This window comes from Lepisma saccharinum, chromosome 2 (genome assembly GCF_977018435.1).
Source record: "Lepisma saccharinum chromosome 2, izLepSacc3.1, whole genome shotgun sequence".
Lineage (NCBI taxonomy): Eukaryota > Metazoa > Arthropoda > Insecta > Zygentoma > Lepismatidae > Lepisma > Lepisma saccharinum.
Window position 1 is genome coordinate 181,990,683 of NC_139230.1, and position 20,665 is coordinate 182,011,347.

General features: G+C 39.7%; 1 protein-coding gene across 4 annotated transcripts in view; it reads right to left on the reverse strand.

Annotated features, from left to right (window-relative positions):
• Positions 1-20,665, reverse strand: part of LOC145984219 (post-GPI attachment to proteins factor 6) — a 530,070-nt gene that overhangs the window by 322,438 nt on the left and 186,967 nt on the right. For all 4 annotated transcript variants that reach the window (XR_014441287.1, XR_014441288.1, XM_083117778.1 and 1 more), the window contains exon 3: positions 17,288-17,492. Coding sequence is in view for 2 of the 4 variants with exons in the window: in XM_083117778.1 (XP_082973904.1) it covers positions 17,288-17,492 (205 nt within the window). In the remaining 2 variants the exon portion in view is untranslated. The remainder of the gene's footprint in view (positions 1-17,287; positions 17,493-20,665) is intronic.

A 20,665-nucleotide genomic window follows, 5' to 3' on the forward strand; every position in this document is an offset into this window, starting at 1 on the left:
ACGAAATCATCCATATGGTGTGCGCGCCATTCTCCTACACGTGCACTGACAATCTGGCCAACAACACTGCTGTATGTACGCTATCTGTGATGTATCGAACACAACTACTGGAGTGTTGAAATAGCACTTGGCACATATCCTACTGCCCGGATTTTGACATCTTATTGCGTTCTTATTAAGCGCGCACAAATGGAAATTTTTCGCGCACATAAACGCACATATGGAGCACATATGGCACGCAAAGTCTCGACTGATTCGGCGATAGTCGGGGAGGGGGGAGGGGGGGTAACGGAGCTCCCGACTGCGACGGGTGTATACAGTGCCACCAAGCGGTATCATGTGTGGCACACAGTCAAGGACTCGTACTTGGAAACACTACATGCATTTACCACTGTTTCTCAACATGTTTCCTATGTAATTTCACATTATTCTTAAGTTTTGCACATGAGTGTAATACCTTTTCGGTCAAGCCCAGATAAAATGACTGTGTATTTATGCTAAGAGAACGAAACCTAACAAACCTAATCTAACAACGAAGGCATTCCTCGCTTACGTCAGAACACGATGTTGGTTGTTGCATGTGTTGAGACCCAGGAAAAAACCGTGAAGTAAAATAAATGGTTCGGAGGTGAACTCCCTATAAAGAACAAATTCAACAGCAAAAATTCGGCGCACAGATATTCAAGTGAGAATAGCACACAACCCCATAGAGGATTGTACTGGTCGTGGGTTCAGGCACCAGGCATGTGATTCTCGGGCGACGCGATTCGCTTCTTTAATCTTGAGGCCCACTGAGAAGCGTCAACGGAACCAAACAGAACTTTTGTTGTCTGCTTCTATTGAAATCAAATGGCGTAACGCCCACTACAGGGAAACGCGTGGAACCGAATTGGGAATTTCCGTGCCAGAAGCCTGCTGGTTATCTTAAAGGTTATCGCCCACTGAGACGGTGGCAACGGGTCTGTTGCGTTCCGTTGCCGCGTTTCTCCGCGTCTCTGTGGGCGTCAAGCTTTACACATTTTTATTCAATGCACCTTGGACAAAAGTGCTGCAAAAAGAACTTAATGGATGATATCCATCAAACAGCTTCCCCTACAATTCATTACGCGAAATCACACTCGCTGCCTTGATTTCGGCAAACGCAGGGACGGCGACAGGGGTGGGCACGGGTGGACAAGCGTCCACACAAAAATTCCTGTGCCCACCCGATTACCCTACCAATCAAATTCAATAAATATATACAATTAGGAAATGTAAATGGTTCTGTAAGTATAGGCTGCTCCTCACTTCATGCATATTTTACTTGTGAATATTGTCGATACTAGAAAGTTCACAAACTTCATCCCATAACAAGCTTTGATGTCATTTGGCGAAAATTTTGTCTAGTAAGTAAGTGTACGCAAATTTGAGCAAATATCCTGTCGAATGAAATCAATTTAAGCTTTTCTTTCTTCTTTCTTAATTTTGTCATTGGAAAGCTACCGGTACTATCAGAACTCTTTTCTTAAAATGTGATCTAATGAACACTTATGATTAGAAGCAATCACCAGGCTTAGTAAGATTTGTGGGATACTCACAATTATAAGGTTTATGATCAAGAGTTAATCAGAATTTAGGAGGATTTGGAGGGTTGCAGCTCCCAGCCTTCAATGGGGAAAAATTGTTTCGAAAGCAGCTATATATTGAAGGAAAAAGATATTTGGAATGTGGAAAAATATTAAAAAATATAACTAACCATCTGACATTGTGAACGCCCTCCCTTGCCCGGGAAAACAAAAGCTACCACTACCTGGATGGAGTCGGCAAAACCTCCCTCGGACAAGTGAAATAGCGTAACGGTCCAGTTGAGTTCGTGTATAGGGACAGGTGACCAACAGTGCATAGCTATTAGCCATATCAAACAAAAACATATACTTTCAATTACCACACCTCTTTACCTGTAGCCGGGAAGCAGCTAGCTGCACACCTGAAAATCACGGGTAGCGACATGCGTATGAAATGATATTGCACAAGAATTAACATGGAAAATAAAAAAAGTATATTCTATCCATAACAAAACAAAGATCAATTTGGTACATTTCCCCCTCTCGCACTCACACATTCATTCACAGATTCAAACTTTTTGGGGCGCATCAACAAAAATTAATACATACAATGTACAGGTTTTCGACGACGAGCCCTAATTATTGCATTCGCATTTAATTTTACATTGACTTTGGCTTAATCAGGTCATTTGTGAATTTGCTCCAGTGCTACTTCAAATCACTAGCCAGCCCTTACTTAAGTTCACCTGTAAAAAATAGGTCGGTGCGGTGACAATACATTATTTGTCCAGAATAAACAAAAGCGTCTCAACAGCAATTACGCTCACGTGGGCGGACGTTTTCCTTTTACTTGACCTCACGTGGTTCTAAACATAACAATAACCTCCGTTGAGTGACGCAAACATATACTCTCTAGCAGGCGGGACTTCAACACTTCGCCGCGACGAGCAATTAACATTACCAGGCAAATACTTTAACAAATAATCACATACGCGACCTGACGTAGTTAGCAGCGGCACAGCGCTGACACATACTACAATGAACAAACCTCAAATAGATTAAACAATTAAGCGGGCGGCGCTTTACTCTAGCAGTACGCACTTCAATCAAATACAAAAGGAGCATAAACAACAGTGAATTTAAGATCATTAAAAACCACAAGAAATGAGTAAAATTGACCTGAGACAATTAAATACAAATTTTAAGCGCAACGGGAGTTTGGTATGAAGTTTAGGGTTGTGTGGGCGTTTTCAAAACATCGACGAATTTCTAGGGCATTCTCTAAATATCAATCGAGCCGGTACGTGTTGACATTCATACAGATGAATACGTTACCATCTCTCTGGTTCCACGGCGCATCCTGGCGTCTTCGTGGGCGATTGAAATCACTTGTATGCACACGAAAGGTTTTCCTATTCTTCCTCGATCGCGACGACGAGAATGCGAAGAGCGTTCAGTCATCTGGTTCCTTGGCGGATCAGTGATGATGGATCGTCGGCGTCGCTCGGGGACGTCAATGGGCTCGGCGTCTCTTCCTCTCGGGTCCGGTGAACATCTCCGTGGCCAGGCGTGATTCGGACGTCTCATCTGGGTGGTGGGCGGTCGTTCTTGGCTCGTCGGCGTCTTCTCCCTCACCGTCGGACGATCTCAAGCGTCGGGGACGTCGACATGGAAGCGTTCGACGTCTCTCTCTCTCTCTCTCTCTCTGGCGGCTGGTAGACATCAGGCGGCGTAGCTCTGGCTTTTTGGCATGTTGTAGGCATTCGTCGTGGTGTCTCGTCTGGCATCGGCCGAACCGAGGGTTTCCCCTCTCCTCTCTTCTTCCATTAGCCCGCCATGATTTTTGAGGTTCCTTGTTTCACAAAAACTATAAACGGCGTAAGATTATAACAGAAACACAGTCTCGCTTCGACTTCCTCCAGCGATTGAGGTAAGCACACTCGTATCGACTTACTGCCTATCACACACTGATGTTCGCGAAACAAAACTAAGTCCACGGTATACGGAGAGGTAGCACGGAGGTGCTCTCGCTACAAGAATCGCGGTAAACTGCGAGTCGGAAAAGCAGGTCCTTCGTTTTATCCGGATTTCGAAAAAGGACGCTCGGCGGTCGTTGAAGGGACGCTTCCGGAGAGGTCATTCCACTTCGCTCCATTGTCTCCCAGCCTGGACAGAGCCGTGCTTCGGGTATGGTACCTTCGGTACCCCGCCAGCGCGTCGCCCACAGCTCAACTGCAATCTGTGCCCATAAACTGATCGATTATAACCAAATCGATCTGGCATCTGTAATTCTTGCTTGATTGCGATGAAACTGCACACATCCGTCCTTGCAAACATGTTGCTGCGCTGGTAAAAGTTTCATATCAATCCGGCCGCTGGAACCCGATATATTTGAATGGTTGTCGTTAAGGTTGAATTTCCTAAGTTTTGGACGCATAACGTGACCTTTAAGATGCTCGCCCGTCCGACTCGCGACTCCCTTTCTTTGGCATATCTAATATATATACATACAAACAAATAAATACAAATAAAGACACTCAACACCTTGATTAAACACATTTTTCACCGCTATGGATTAGAATAATAATAATAATGATAATGATGAGGCAGGTCGACGGTAAATCTGACTGTCACAACATTGCTTGGGCTAAAGGTTATAGACTAACTGAAACTGTGCATAAATGGAAGCGAGTTCTTGATGTTGTCAGCACCGGCTCTCCACATAAATCTTGGCCTGGGTATGATCAAAGTGATAAACAATAAAAAATAATCTTCGCCTTGCTTCTTCCAGATACGCATGACATTATATCGACCTTTTTAATTGGGTCCACACTGCAATACCAGGAAAGAAGACATGCGGAATTTTATGTTTGGTTGCTTATTTTTTTTTAAAAAAAAAAAAATTACTTCGCTTTTTTTCACTTTTGGCTAATCGCAATGATGATATGATGAAAGTGATGAATGGAGACTCATAAAAACACCCATTCTCAGACCGGTATTCGAATCTGGGACCCCTGCATCATAGCGCACTGCAATAACCACTCCGCGGGTAATTTGAGGTGCCACTTTCTTTATTCTATCACATTTTAACATAGCTGTCATCTTCAAATAATGCAATGTATCTAAAATAACAATTTTTAATTTGTTCTAATTAATAACGAGTATTCACAATCACTACCATACCGAGGTGACCAAATTTTAATGTAACAGTTTTGTAGGTTCGAAAAAATCTATGGAATTACTGAACTGATATAATTAGTGGCTAGCACTATTTACAAGTTCTCTTCCAACATATAAATTTTCACTATTAGTTATGCAGTTATATGATTAACTTGCATGAATTTCAAAGAAAAGGAAGAAAGGGGTGGAAAGAAAGCTTGATTCGAGGGTCTCTGAGACCTACAGTGCTCAAAAAAAGTTTTGTATATTCAGGGTGTGAGATCATTTTATTGTACTAGATACATGGAATCATATTCAAGAGCACATGGAAGACATACAAAGAGAAAGAATACAGTGCAGCCATGCAGATGAAACAAAATCACACCAGAAACACAAGATTGAAAATGTGGGATGCGAAACACAAAAGAATGGCAGTGCAATACCGTATGCCTACGGCTCGCAGGCATGATTGGGATCAATAGATGGGAGTTCAGTACCGTGTATAGCCACCTCGAGCCCGAAGGCATGCTTGAACATGACGGGGCATGCTAAGGATAAGAGCATTCAACTTTTCCTGAGGAAGACTGTCCCACTCTTAAGTGCAGCCTCCCGCAATTGCACCTTGTTCACAGGAGGATTTTCGCGGCTGACAATTGCTCGCTTCAGGTGTCCCCATGCATGTTCCACACAGTTCATGTCTGGAGAATACGCCGGCCACACCATGCGTCGAATGCCATGCATATCAAGGAACTCTTGAACCACTCTGGCTCGATGCGGTCGAGCGTTATCATCCGCCAGCGTGAAGCCATCTCCCACAGTTGTAGAGAAACCTGCTACCACGGGTTCGAGAATATCGTTTCTGTACATCAGACCAGTCATGTGACCCTGGAGAGGAATTAGGGGCGACGTCGACCAAACATGATTCCACCCCAAAACATGATGGAATTCCCCTGCTGCTGGTGACGTTCCTGGATGAAGGGCTCGTTCAATCTCTCATCTGATCGTCTCCAAACCCTTATGCTTTTGCTTAACGAGTGCAAACTGATGGTGACCTCGTCTGTAAAGAGCGTGTGCTCCCACTGTTCCTGACTCCATTCGCTGTGCATTGTTGCCCACCTTACACGGTCTCTCTTATGGTGTGGTTTCAGAGGAACCTTGGGTATAGGTTTTCGTGACGTCAATCTTTCCTCATGAAGTCGATTCCGCACTGTCTGATTGGAAACATTCGCTCCTGAGGCCCTCCGCAGATTCTGGCACAAACAGGTAGCAGTTGCAGGGAGTCTACGACGTCCGAAATCACCACGTACCAATTTTCCCAGCGTGTTGTATTGCGTGAACGTCCTGTCCTTGGTCGATCAGCAACTGATTGTGTCTCCCTGAACTTTTCCACACTCGAGAGACATCACTTTAGCTCACTCCAACACGAGCAATGACCTCCACTTGGCGATATCCCTCTTGCAGCAGCGTTACAATTCGAATGCTGGCCGTAGCAGAAATGGTTGCTCGAGGCATGTTGCCCTTCGTTTTCCACCCGCTGTCTGTGCAGTTTCCAACTCACAAGTGCGGATAAGAGACTGACAATGCCTCCCATCGGGCTGCTTTCAAATCTCCTCAGGGATCATGTGGCATCTACTGCCCTGTATCTGCTGAATATCGAATTAACTTGGGACGTTATGTCGGTTTCTGTCTCGGGCATTTCTCACATAATGAACATTGTATACCTTTTGGGGATATCGCGACTCAAACCGCATGCACTCATAATATGCAAAACTTTTTTTGAGCACTGTATAATGAGGCAGCCAAATTAAAGAAAAAATTGCAAATAATCCAGTAGGGATTTTTTTTTTCAAGACCACATGCTCAGATAGACTAATGGTCACTAAATCTCCATTTTAAACTGTAGTCCTAACGACTGTGCATTGGCCTTCCACTGGGAATCAATCCCAGGGCCACTTAATTATAAGGCGAGAGCGTTATGCGATCGGAGAGACGATATACATAAATAAATCCTTTAACCGTATAATTTTATCATAACATAAGATGCGTCCATCTAACAGGTGGATTACACTATTATATTGATTGGCCCATGGACGTTGGCAGAATTTCTTCCAAGGAGAGATAAGCATGGTAACTTGTTCCAGGGGGGAAGGGGGCAAACGAGATATATTTGTCCCTCAATAGTGCTGCCCCCTCAAAGAAACACTGATTAAAATTGAAGCTCTCCTGTTCCTACAACACCCACCCTTCCACTTCCAATAATTAACATAAATTACTGTGAATGAAATGCAATATATGTGTGTAATGTATAAGTTTAGTTTATGGTAAGATCCATTTCCATGAGGGGGGCGTCCCCCCTTTCACTTTCTCCCCCTTCCGGACGCCCATGAATTGATCTGAGATTTAAACTATTTCTTTCCTCTACAGACAAAAATATTTGGGACTTGTATAAAGCAACGTCGTCGTTCGTGGAGATATCTGTTTTGATAAAAAATTAAGCATTGTGGAGTTGAAATTACTACCTCAACTTTCGAAGTGCTATGAACTGTTGATACTCTATTTGTGGAAAGTAATAAAGACTGATTTGACTCATTGTTATATTTCAAGTCGATTTTCTGCTAGTTTTGACCATTGGTGACGGTGAGGTTGAATGGTAATTATACGAACCTCATGAAGGGACGAACACAAACAAGCACGGAGACAAAAGGGAATATCTTGACTGCGGTTACAGGCACTAGAGACTCATTTGCCTAGAAGAATACAGTTTCCAGGGTGTACTGTACTATTCAGGAGGGAAGTTGACATTGTGTTCGAAAAGGTCACACTTACAGCACAAATAATCTGTGAAAAAGATACGAATTACTGGATACGATGATTATGTTTGATGAATTCCTTGCTTTCAAATCGCGTTCTACACAAGGTGAAAGAGAGCGAAAGACAGAGGGGGGGTGGGGATACATGTTAGTCAAACTCACATCATGCCTTACGTTTGTACTGCCCACCCTAATTTATCAATACACAGCTTCTTCCCACCCGGTCGAAAAATTCTGGGCAAACGTTTCGGAACGTGTTGTAATGTAGCCATTGGAAGGGCAATGGCTGAATTAACCAATGAGTAACTTCGTGTTGGAGCCCAAGCGGCACCTTGCTGGTTGTTTCCGCAACCGTGCATAACGTGTTGCCAATCATTATCACAACCGTATCAATGCCGATGTTTGGTTGCGCCTCCCCGGTGGCGTAGTGGTAACGTCGTCGCCTTGTAACGAAGGTATCCCGGGTTCGATACCCGGTGGAGGAACATAGTGGTTCGGATCCCACTCTAAACTGTAGGTCCTGTCCTGAATAAGCTATCTGTGCACAAAGTGGACTTACAACTCAATTTATTTTCCCCCATCATCCATTTAATCAGTTCATCGTTCATATTCATCTCTTTCACATTCAGTCTTTCTTGTTACAAACAACTAAGGGTTCAGGAACACTGAAAATTCAGATCGAGGTGAAACAGTAACAAGTGTGCTATTTCTTTTATATTTTTCTTGTAGTTTCTCGGGTATTTAACGTAAATGAAAATGAGTTGGCAATACTGCAACGGAAATAAGTTGTACCAAAAATAATCTTGAACGCAGGGCACTAAAATCTACTTCCGTGATAGAAACTTAAGCAGGTACAAATATCTCAAAGATCTCGCTTTTCTGGAGTCTTCAAAGTTGAGAAACGTATCTCATGTTAAAATAACTGCAGGGAATTTAAGTCTTCCGCATTAATGTTCGATTTGCGTGTTTATACATCGTCATCTGCTTCCGATTTACTGCGGTCACGTGATGTGTCTTTTTTAAATCTGTGACGTAGATATAATGGAAAGGTTCGAATTTCTCCCTCCCCTTCCTGTTCTTCGCTTTATGAAGTAGAGTTAGTAAACAATGAAAACAATTTTTCTTTGCGGACTGATGAGGTGTTTGGTTGTATCAATGGTGCTGATTGATCCACGTACACTACTGTGTTATGAACATGTTCCCACCATGCACATTAGAAGATATAGAGAAAATGTATTTTCTAAGAAACAATAATTCTTATTCATTGTTATGCTGCATTATCGTAATAGTACCGCACGTGCTGTCGCCTAAGTGATGCCCTTTGGACCGTGGAAATTGCGGGATGTCCCTGCGAATCGGGTAGCGACAGCGCTTCCGGCAGATCGTATTTGTAGAACTACACAATGCTAAGAAAAAATTGTTTCACAAAATCGATAAGAACCTTTTTATGACCGATTTTAAAAAGATGAAAATTAAGACTTTTGTTTAACACCTTTCTACTTCCACTGTATTTAAATTTCTTTACGATCGGACCACAAGCTTTTTTTATTTATAAAATTTCAAAGAGAGCGATGGTTTGGAAAACACAAAAAACTGTACTTTTTTATTCTCACGACGATGAAAAAATCGAAGGCATACTCGAAAAAACTTTGGTTACCATATCTTGACGCTAAATTGAATAAGTTAAATTTTGATGCAACTCGTTTTTATGCTATGTATGGTTAATTTTTAATTATAGTTCAAACTAGAGTATTCATAATTTTTAATCCGACAGTAGTTCTATATCGCTTTCAAACACTCCGTACCTTTTATACAACGTTGTTTTATGGCAAATAAATTCATTAGAAAACTCTGGTCATTATTACGGGACTAAGAAACGTGCCAATTTCATATTGAATATTTCACAACAAGCTAAAAAAGAAACCCTGTTCTAATTTTTTGAACGGCTGTAGTGTCGAATCGACGCACCAACGAGAAAAATGTTACCGAGAAAAGTTGTTTATTTTGATGTCCTCTATACGAATCTGTGGTCCGTGGTGGGCGCCATTAAAATGACACCCTGTAGTGTGTGTGTGTATATATATATAAGCAGAGGAAGATAAAATTATTGCATTAACTGATTTGGTTTATTTTACTTCATTTTTTAGTTAATAGCAAAGTGATAAAATTGATGAAGAGACGCTTACAACATTTAACATATCTTTTTGATTCTAAATTTATACTAAATTACAGGTGAATCAACTACAAGCGGTCCATGATTTAGAACACGTTTTTTTTCAGCTTCTTTTGAAATATTCAATATGAAATTGGCACGTTTCAACATAAAAGATAAACATGAAAAATCATTTTATCAAAATGAGCACTTCAGTTAATTTAACGAAGAGAGAAACTGCATATTGTAGAAATGCAGCCTAATTGATTTGCAAATTGAGAGTGGCTTTCATATTAAAGTCAGAATATTGAAACGCTATCGTGCCAACACCCGATTCATTTATTCCCTTATGCATCCAATTTAACTTGTTAGGGGATAATTCAACAACTGTACTCTGTTTTAATTTTGAACGATTTCAATTTGTATTGTTGTTATTTTCGTCGCTTTTCTGACACATTTGGCTACCCGCGACTATGAGGTTGAGCGATAATAGATTAAATTGTTGAAGGGGACACTGACAGAACACCAGTGACGGGACTAGAGCCCGTAGTCTTGAGTGACTATTCTCTTTCTTGCCTCGGAAAAAATGAAATATGCGATTCGACACAAAAATAGTTATCGTGTGAATTTCTAACTATTTAAGAATAATAGCGAAATATATCTTGCGCTAACTATTTTAGTTAAAAGTCGACAAACTTCAAACTTAACTATTCCAACCTAAAGTTTAATTTACGCAGCAGACTTTTAATGAATATGGAATTAATTTATGGATCTATTGAAGGACAGTTGGAAGAGATTTTTTACGGTTGTTACATAGTGACGATGAATTCCTTACTTGCAGTTTTCAACATGCATAAATAAGACTTGGGATTGGGGGGCATTGTCTTATTTCCAAAAATGCATTTCGAAATTTTATCTGGGTAGTAACCATGTTTGGTCTTAAACCATAAATAAAATCGAGAAACAGGTGGAGCTACGTTGGCGGAACAAAAGGAATGAGGATTTCCACCAAATTATTTATGAAAATACTGTGCATTGAAATTTACTTACTTTGCGTTCCATAGCATACAAAACATATATCAATTAAAATTACTAGCCAGATATTACATGTTAGTAGAAGCGTGACTTAAGCTACCAGCAACCTCCCAGAAGTATTTTCAGCCTTCGCGATCTGTGATTCATCTGAGTCCCAATTCGCACACAGAAAATTTTATCCAAGGCTATCCACGTATCCCACAAGGTTACTTGAGAGATGCATCGCCTACAATTCAGAACAATATGGCCAACCACTAGAAACGAAATATTCAGTCTGAAATGTGAAACTATGCTGTGCATTCGTGCAGTTATTTGAAGTACGTAAACTAGGGTGCAATTGTAATGTGACGTTACATGTTGTGGTTATTTTAATTTAACGACGTCTTTTCTTTATTATTTAGTTGATCGAAACTTGCTTAGAATCCACCATCTTTAAATAAATTATGTTTTAAGGGGGAGCTGTTAAACAATTACATCATTATGTCAAACAGTGAAATTTGAACCAATTCCACTAAGATCAAACAATACTAGAGGTGGCACTGATGGCTCGATGGTTGTCGGATTGAAGATTATGTTGACACCTTATACAGGGCGTTGAAAAAAAAAAAACAGTGATTCTGTTCCGCGTGGCTGCATACATACAGAATTTAAGATTTAGTTTTTCGAAGGTTCATAAAGTCCGAACGAGTATTTAAGGAAAGAAACGTTACTGAAAAAGTTTTTATGATGTGAAAGTTTGTCGGTGTTGAACGGCGGTACCCTCATGTGTATACATACAAATGCATAAAAGACTTACATCGAAGTTTCTAGAATGTTTCCCGATGACGTAATAACTAAGGTTTTTGTCTTGTAATCAAAAGGTCCTGGGTTTGGTTTCTGGTGAAAGGACCGAGGGGTTCGGATCCATGTTAAAACTGTAGTTCCAGTCCGGTTTAGGATATCGGTGCATAAATTGGATTTAAAACCTTGTCCTTTCATTTGGTGCAAGATTCAACTTCCATCTCTCTTGAACTTACCTACACGCACATGTACACGCGAAACGGAAATTTTTGCTTGAACTTGGTTCATCGACTAAAATATGCACTTTTGCAAGCTGGCTTCGTCCCAGCCGTGCTGCTTTCAGTTCTTCCAGGAGTTGCACAAAGCGAAATAACTCTCAGAGGTACCAACAAAGTGAGCAAGTGCAGGGCACACAGTCTCCTCCGCCCCCCTGATGGGGTGGGTGTCAAGCCACATCAAAGGGATCTCGCCTACGTTACGAATCCGAAAGCATCTTCTTGCTTTAATTTCAATCTGTCAATTTCAAGAAGACCGCAACAAGTCAAAAGGCGAGAACTTCCATGTTTTCATGAATTTTACATTTACTTTTGCACACTACTTAGGAAATGTCTGTGTTAATTAAGAACACCGTAAAATGGAGTTTAATTTTGTGTAATTATGAGGTTATTGCAAAATGAAAGAGTAGGGTAGAGTCCATTCTTGCGCCCGTTGCAATTTTTTTTAACATTTGCGACATGATTGAGTTCTAGTTTTAAATGAAGAGTTTAGTCCAAAGTAAGAAATATATACAAGCCTACTGGCAAAAGCCTATTTATGTTAATATTCCTAGCAGTTGATTCGCTAGATTTCAAGTCCCTTCCAAAAAAAAGCGGTGCATAAGTCTACCTGGGCAATATATTTGATTTTCAACTGTCTGCTACGTTAATCAAAATTTGAAAACAACATATTTTAAAAATAAAGATCTCGAAAAGGTCCATGCCACCAGAAAGCAACGGCAGAAACAAGAAACATAGTTGTTTGAGTTATAGCAGAGTGCACCAACGAAGATCAAAATTTAAACTCGGATCGGTAAAGGATCATTGGAAAATTCCATTGCACGAAGACGGTTCAACACTTGATCGCGATCTAGGAGCATGAAAACGAGTTTATCTTCTGATCGGCCATTCGCCACCGTTTGGTGGCTGATCCTGGTTCACGATACTGACGCGTCGACTGCTGGCAGTTGCTTTTGAATAGAAAAAGAGTGGAAAGTGATATCGGGGGCGTGCAAACGCTAGAGATGTTGGGCGTACAATGCTAATTCTAGAACTGTGTAAAAACTGCCAAAATAATAATAATAATTTGTGGTTCTGTGGTGCAAAGTCGTGATGTTTCTAACCAGAACACAAATCATATATAAATGTAATATATTACGTGCAAGTGCACGGTAAATTAGAACAGAGCAATATTACGATATTGTTACAATGTGTTTGTATACATTTACGAAAATACATGTTACTGGCTATTTACACGACAAGACAATAAATGAAAAATTCAAATACCACAGACATCAGTAGCATCAAAATCGAATGAATTTCCATTTCGTAAGGCATTCAAGTCCCACAGAAAGTCCCGTAGAAGAAGGTTCCATGCTTTCTTCTTCTCCTTTTGTGTTGTGCCGTCAGTCCTTTTTTAATATTTTTTTACACTCTACTACATCATTGTACTCGTCGACAAGGTTGATTAGAACATATCTCAAATTCAGAGAAGTTTGCAGACCGAATTACTTTCTTCTCCTACATGTTGATACTTTAACACATCACACTACTCTATGCGGTTCTTGACTGTAATTTGTTTTAGCCAACAAATCAGGTATAGCCTTACAAATAAATCTCGGATCAGTTGAACGGAATTTCGTGAACGTCGTTTTTCGTTGGTGCAATGCAAATCTTTAATCCAAGTTTATTTAGAGTGGATTAAAATTGATCTCGTTCATCTGAACTTCGAAATAATCGGCGTTGGTGCACGCGGCCATTAGTCTCGACCATCAACGCATGTGCTAACTGAACGAGCAGAGTGGCTAAATAGCTCCCCTGATGACGTAGTGGTAAATTCGTCTCCTTGTAATCAAGGGGTCCCGAGTTTCATACGCGGTGGAGGCGTATAGTTGTTCGGATTCCACTTTAAACTGTAGGTCCACTCTCGATTAGTCTTCTGTGAATAAAGTGGACTTAAAATAAGAATTCAAATTCAAAATTCCAGTGGCATTATAGGCATGCTTTCATCTACTCTCCCTTTTGGACTCGTCAACTCTAACTATACTACGTCCCGTCCCGGAAGTCTATGAATATATTATTATATTGTTTGACATTCTAATAGTGTCTTTATTTGTGATAAAAAGGTAAGTTTTACATCTGAGGAGTGTAAGTTATAACTTAATACATACAATTTGAAGGATTCAGAAAATGCAATTTTCAGTGTCTGCAAAGCAGTACATATATTCCGGAAGCGAAGAATTTCCCTTCCGTAGCTCCAATTGAGCGAGCATTCTTTGCAAGCGAAGAATTTCACTTTTCTCCTCCCTTGTTTCTCATCCTGCAAGCTTGCACTTCATTAAATGTATTTTTCTCAAGGGCACTTCCTATTCGCGTCGCATTCTGTCAAACGCTTAACATGATTCCTTAGCATCAAAACCAAAGCTTAACGTCGTACCAGTCATAAAACGTCGAATTATCACAATGACATATTATCAAATTTATTTGCATCTAAAATATTACTTTTAACTGCACTATAAGGCTAATTAATTTCTAGTACTTTATTTACTGAATAAACCTAAGCCGTAAAGAATTAGAAAAATAGCCTAAAATCTAGCTGTAAATACCTCTTACGGTTTTCGTAATGTAAGTTTTTGTAATATGAGTAATAGAAGGTTAGGTTTTAATTTGTTGAATTAGATTATTTAGGTCGCTTTTCCGACACTTTTGGCAAATTGCGACGAAGAAGGTTTGCATGGCTTTTGTAGCATTGTACAAGTGTTTCTTTCTCTCGTGACACAAAGAATAAAAAAAAGAAGTACTACTCATTTCTGAATATCATTTGGCAACAATTCCATACATGTAGGGACGATATAAACAGTTTCAATGCGGAAGATTTCAAGAAGAAACTCTCGCAATTTTCATTATTCAGTGCAAAATTGTCACTCTGTTCTGCACGTACCATGAGTTCTCATAAATAAACAAAAATTCTATGAAACTGGGTAAACATCAGAGCTGTTGGAAATACTAAACGTTGGATTCATTCTTAGAAAGGTGATACTAAACTAATAGGAAACAAAAGTATCCTACAAAACACCGATTAGATAAAATTCATAAACTAATATTTATGCAGCAAAATATTTCACAATTCAACACGTCACTACCTCGCCAAGGAAGTGTTAGTTCTACATTGATTCGAGAGCAGAATCACCTAGGAGCTCTCTGGTGCTGGCTGAACGGAAAATGCACGCGTGTGCATATATAATCAATAGAAGTCACAGACTATATACTCACGCAATTTTGTCGTTACCACGGACAGCGATGCAGTAATTTGGATTAGCGAAGCTGGTCGTTTCATGTTTCTTTAACTGCCACCTTCCTGTGAAACTCCCATTAGATTTTCTACTTAAGCCTTTCAGTTCATAGAATAGTTAAGGTTGTCTCAGCAATCAAGGAGTTTCAAGCTCGATTTCCGGTGGAAGGGTTGAACAAATGGTTCCGATTCTAACTACCTCGATAATCGATCACTCTAAAATGGACGCTAATTACAGTTCAGCAATGCAAAGTCATGTAAGTCATTATGTAAGAACAACTTTGCAAAGATCTGTGACAAGGCATAGCAAGAAGGAACTGAAAAGCACGGGAGTGTAAAATACGTCCACCCATTATGTTAAGATCAATTTGCTTTACATTGCTAATGCAAGACCACAAGGCACCGCAACTGTTGTTTTCGGCACAGGCACTCAAACGGTGACAAAGCAAAAGTTATCAATGATGTATGTTGAATCCCAGTTGCAGTCATGTTACACGGTGGTAATTCCCAAGCAATGTCCATTAGCTGTTGCATGTACGTTTGTTATGTTTATTTACGTTAAAGCCTGTTTTATGCCCAGGTGTTACTAGCGATATTTGCATAAAGTGCAATGCAGGGCGAATGTCTTCAAGCAAATTGTCCACAGATTCTACGCTCTTTTAATTTGTATATCTATTGTTGCTATTTTATGTCGGTTTTTCCCACTTTTGGCTAATCACGCCGCTTAGGGTGATCACATGAAATTGATGAAATAATACACCAAAACATCTATGACCAGTCCGGGATTGGAAGCCGAGACTTCTGGGGCGAGATTGGTAATTTGATGTCAATGCTTGCACCTCGCATTGTGAAAAATAGAGTGAATAAACATGGTGATTGACAATTTGCCTAGTACCTTTGTCGTCGGCTGTAAGTACAGTCAACGGCAAAGATAATGGTAGGCAAATTGTCCACCGCTATTTTCATAATTTTTTTAATTCTACATCCTGTGTTGTTTTAAGGAATGAAACTATGTTAGTTCGAAGCAGGCATTCATTGCCCTCTGCTTATTGACGTCATTATTTCAATTCATTTTTATCAAATTGTGTAATATAGACCGAATGAAAATGATGGTGGACAATTCGCCTACTGTTTATTTTGCCGTTGGGTGTACTTGCATACAAACACAACGAGTGACGATATCAATCAGCACGATCCACATTTCCAAAATTAAACTTCGTGGAATGTTAATAACAAACAATAATACTCATGGAACGAAAAGTATAACAGGATGAGAATTTGTAATAAACCCACGAAAAACACCAACACATTTAATTAACTGGACCTTGTTACACAAAGTAGCCGGGTGGAGGTGTTAACTATAATACATGGATTTCACATAAAACAACTTCTGCAAAACGGGTCAATAGTAGTTAGTTACCATATAGCGGAAAGAATAAACGCTAGTACATCCTTCAGAGGAGCCAAGCGTGCTTATAGACTGTCGTAATAAGTTGTGAAATAATATTTCCGCAGGAGATCACGTGGAAGGTGCCTTGGTTCAAATAACGTGGTAGTGAAAAGTTCAATACCTAAAGCAACTTCGTAGAATGTGTTTTACACCTTCTACCTTAAAACAAGACAGCACAAGTATCCGGTTGGTTTCTCCACAATTTCACAAAAAATATCCAAATTCTGAATAAAATAACAAAAGAAACCACTACACAAGATTGGTTCTAATAAGGTCCACAATAGCAGGTACACGGCGAAAGAATTGAACTTGATATTCGGTTCCAAATGCAAGAAGACCCCAAGTGTAGGTAGTGTTCGTTGTCATTGTTGCTTTAGTTGCACAGTCAAACGACCCTTCGGTCAGTTAACATGTGATCTTTCCTCGCATTTAAATCAATAAAGTCAATACCACCAGAGGTATTTAGAAAATTGCCCGACCTTATATTGCTAAGCTGTTGCGGTTGCTAGGTTTAACAATGCAGCACAAAACAAGAAAGTCTCGTCACCATGGTAAAGTATTTTTCTTGATTGGTTCAAGGGTCAATCCCACCTTTTATCCATATATGAAAGAGAAACATTCACTGACAGTTGTCAAATCTCATCGCTCAGAGAAGAGTATGAGAAATATCGGTAAACATAACCCTTTCAAAATTAAATATGAAAAGATAAAACATTCTCTGTCCAAACTTTAGGGCCAAACGCGGCTTGGGTAATCCTTTTTTTTAACATTAGGACACGATCGCGCGATTGAAAGTGAGAAGCCTACTTACCTTTTGTTCTATCCGTTCAGTCTCAAAGTTGAGGAAGGCGACGGCAAACCAGTCTCCTGGCAGAGGGCAGGAAACATTCAAAGTCCTTGGTGAGGAATCGCTCATCAGATGAACAAAGTATTGTCTTGTGCGGTTAAAATAAAAGTTTTTAGGGAATTCCGCTCCGTCTGGATTTATCACGGGGTAACTGCCATACTTCAGGTACCTGTAAGAGAACAAAACTTTCGTTACTTCTATGTATCTTTACTCTTGAAATATAGATGCAGAAATTTATCGAAAGGACTAAGACCAAAATATGAATTCAGTTTTGCACTGCCAAAGGTCAGTTCATATCGAATGCTCTCGTAGCCTGCTAATCTCAAACGGACAATGCCGGACCCTGTGGCCGAGCGGTTAGCACATCGCGCTGCGACGCCAAGGGTCCCGGATTCGAATCCCGCTCGGGCTTGGTTGTTTGTGAATGTCCATCAATTTCATCATTTCATCACTCATCCCCATCTTCGCAAATTAGCCAAGAGGCACAAAACTCGAAGTAAAATAAACTAAATCAATCAATCAAATCAATCAAACGGACAATGTAACTCAGCATGGTTTAACCGAATAAGGAAGGAAAAATCTTCATCGCACTTTTTTGTTAATTCATATACATCAAAATCAGTGCTCTAAGTGAGGGGAGGTGCGGTGGAATTTTATCCCCTACAGCCAGCAAAATTTTCGCAAAACATACACCCAGTTGTCTTATTGTCACCATGTTAAACCATAGGAGCATCCCTCAAGCTAACCCCAAGCTCGACCAAACATCCCCCAGCTAGCATATTCCACTTCAGGCGCTGATCAAAATAATATATTTGTCAATCCATACATAACATATCATTTACAGATATGTTATCTTGCTGCTGGTCATTCTTTGTAGAAACCCATTCTCGATTTGTCCGACCTGTCATATATCCCCTAGGAAAGTATTACGACGTTACTCAAGTGGATGCTAAGGAAGACAGCAGACATTACCAAACTCGTGCACTTTTTCACAGGGTCATCAGCACTTGCCTTGGCGTATTTGCAATTTAGAAGTGAGGAAATTGAAGATTGTATGTGGATTGATTATATTTCCCATACAAAGGGAGGGCAAAGATTCTGTTTTGTAAGAATATGGTTCCTGAAAGAAAATAAATATTGGGAATTTATCAGCGAATATGATTTGCTACATATAGACCTCCAGAAAAAAATAGAAATGTTCTGCAACTATATATCAGGAAGTGTCCGTAAATTCACGATGAAGAAACACTATCAAAAAGCTTCATTAAAAAGTTGCAGGTATGAAGCATTGAAATTTTCTCTGAAGGTAGATAAGTATTGCAAGATTAATCATTAAGTCACACACTTGGATTTTCCAAATGCATTGCTAGTTAGTTATTTTGTAACACAGATAATACTATAGCAAACGGCAACAACAAAAATGTATACGCCATACATACGTGGAGTTATCAGCTTAAGGTTTGGAGTTAAGGAAGGCACTATCTTATCAAAATAAGGCTATGGAAGTTCCATACACAAGTCGCAGAGGATTCTAGAGGTTAGCGAAGATTTTTTTTTGTTAGAAACCGAGTGTTCTTCTCATAGAACATCGTCAATATGCAACCCCTTCCCACGCAGGGGGAGGGGTTCTTTCAAATTTGCAAGAAGGTTAAAGTTCGAAGGGACCATCACTGACAATAGCGTAACGGCGTCACTATCACACATTGTCACATGATGTAATAACCATCTGCTTCTAACACTTGCATTCATGGGTCTACCCAATGGCGTGGTGGTAAAGCTGTCGCCTTGTATCCAAGAGGTCCCAGGTTCGATACCCGGTGGGGCCACATTTCACAGTGGTCCGAATACCACTTTGATCTGGAAGTCCATTCCCAATTATGCTATTGAGCATAACCTACTCAAAACAAACTTGTCCTCATCACCTAGGCCACTCATGGTCACAACTGCCTTGGACCTATCTTACTCGCTGCCATTATTTTATACACCACTCATAAGCTTGTTAGGTTTAGTAAATATTTGTCTTGTTTGGATTGTTACTTTAAGTTAACTTTATGCACAGATAGGCTAATCGGGACTGGAACTACAATTTAAAGTGGAATCCGAACCACTGCACAATGTGCCTCCACCGGGTATCGAACCTGGACCCCTTGGTTACAAGCCGACTACACCGGGGAGCCTTTCAGGTTTAATGCTCTCGTACAAATGATTACAGTAAAGTAAACAAACACAAACTCTATCAAAAAGTAAGATCGTTTATATATACGAAACAGAATGACCAAATATAAAATATCAACTCTGAAATTTATCCAACATTTTAATTATTTTTATTTAAGAACTAACTAACACGCAAATGATATAACAGTATCATGAGACTAAATAAGTATCAACTAATAGACATGTAAAATTGAATTAAAGGATTGAAATAAATTCATAATTCTATGAATGTACTAGCTTTGTTGAACAAATGTTAGTGTTGCGCACATTTCCAGCTTTTTCCCTGTGTTAGATTCTTCTTTCAAAGCTGGAACATGAGCTTGCATTAAAGACAGAGATTTGCATTTTCATGGATTTCTCAGATTACTATTTCCCTTGGAAGAGAGAAATGTCCATATTCAGATTTTCTGCCTGTTAATATTCTGGGTACTTTTATTGCAGCTTAGCAGGTCTTCCAGCAATTTACTGATGCAATCTTCAGCTCAAGGTGAACTGTGAATTGGAATCCGCTTTGCAATTTCGAGCACGCACGCAGGCAATTAACTTTCCTAGCTGCTTTCCAGAAATTTGTTGATTTTAGAGCAGGAAAGCAGTTACAAGAGAATTTCAAATTTAACAAACTATTCATCTCCTGGTTTCTTGGTACTAATTGGCGACGGGTATGCAAATATAAATTAATGAAATTCGAAATTTAAGCATTCATAAAATTACAGCCAAGTACAAAACTTAACATATTTTTATTGTTAATTTTAAAGATTAGAAACCTACTCTTTACATGTGTACGTAAATATATTTTATATTTTATGCAACTAAGTCACTCCGACTATAAACAGACATGCATAAATATGATAACAGCTTTGTTTTTCTGTCCGAATTTGAGATCTATTATCCGCGTTGATCAAGTGTTCTGCAGTATCTTTATTAGTAAACACATTTCTTAAGCTTTATCAGTGGCGTATTCTGAAAATTTGACCTGGTTTACCCGCAACAATTATTATTGATTGTGTATATTTATTATATATTAAATAGATATAAAAAGAAATAAAACACCAATTCAATTATGCAAGTAAAACGAAAACAGAAGTCCCGACAACTTCAAATTTTCCGATAATTTCTGTTCACATGAAA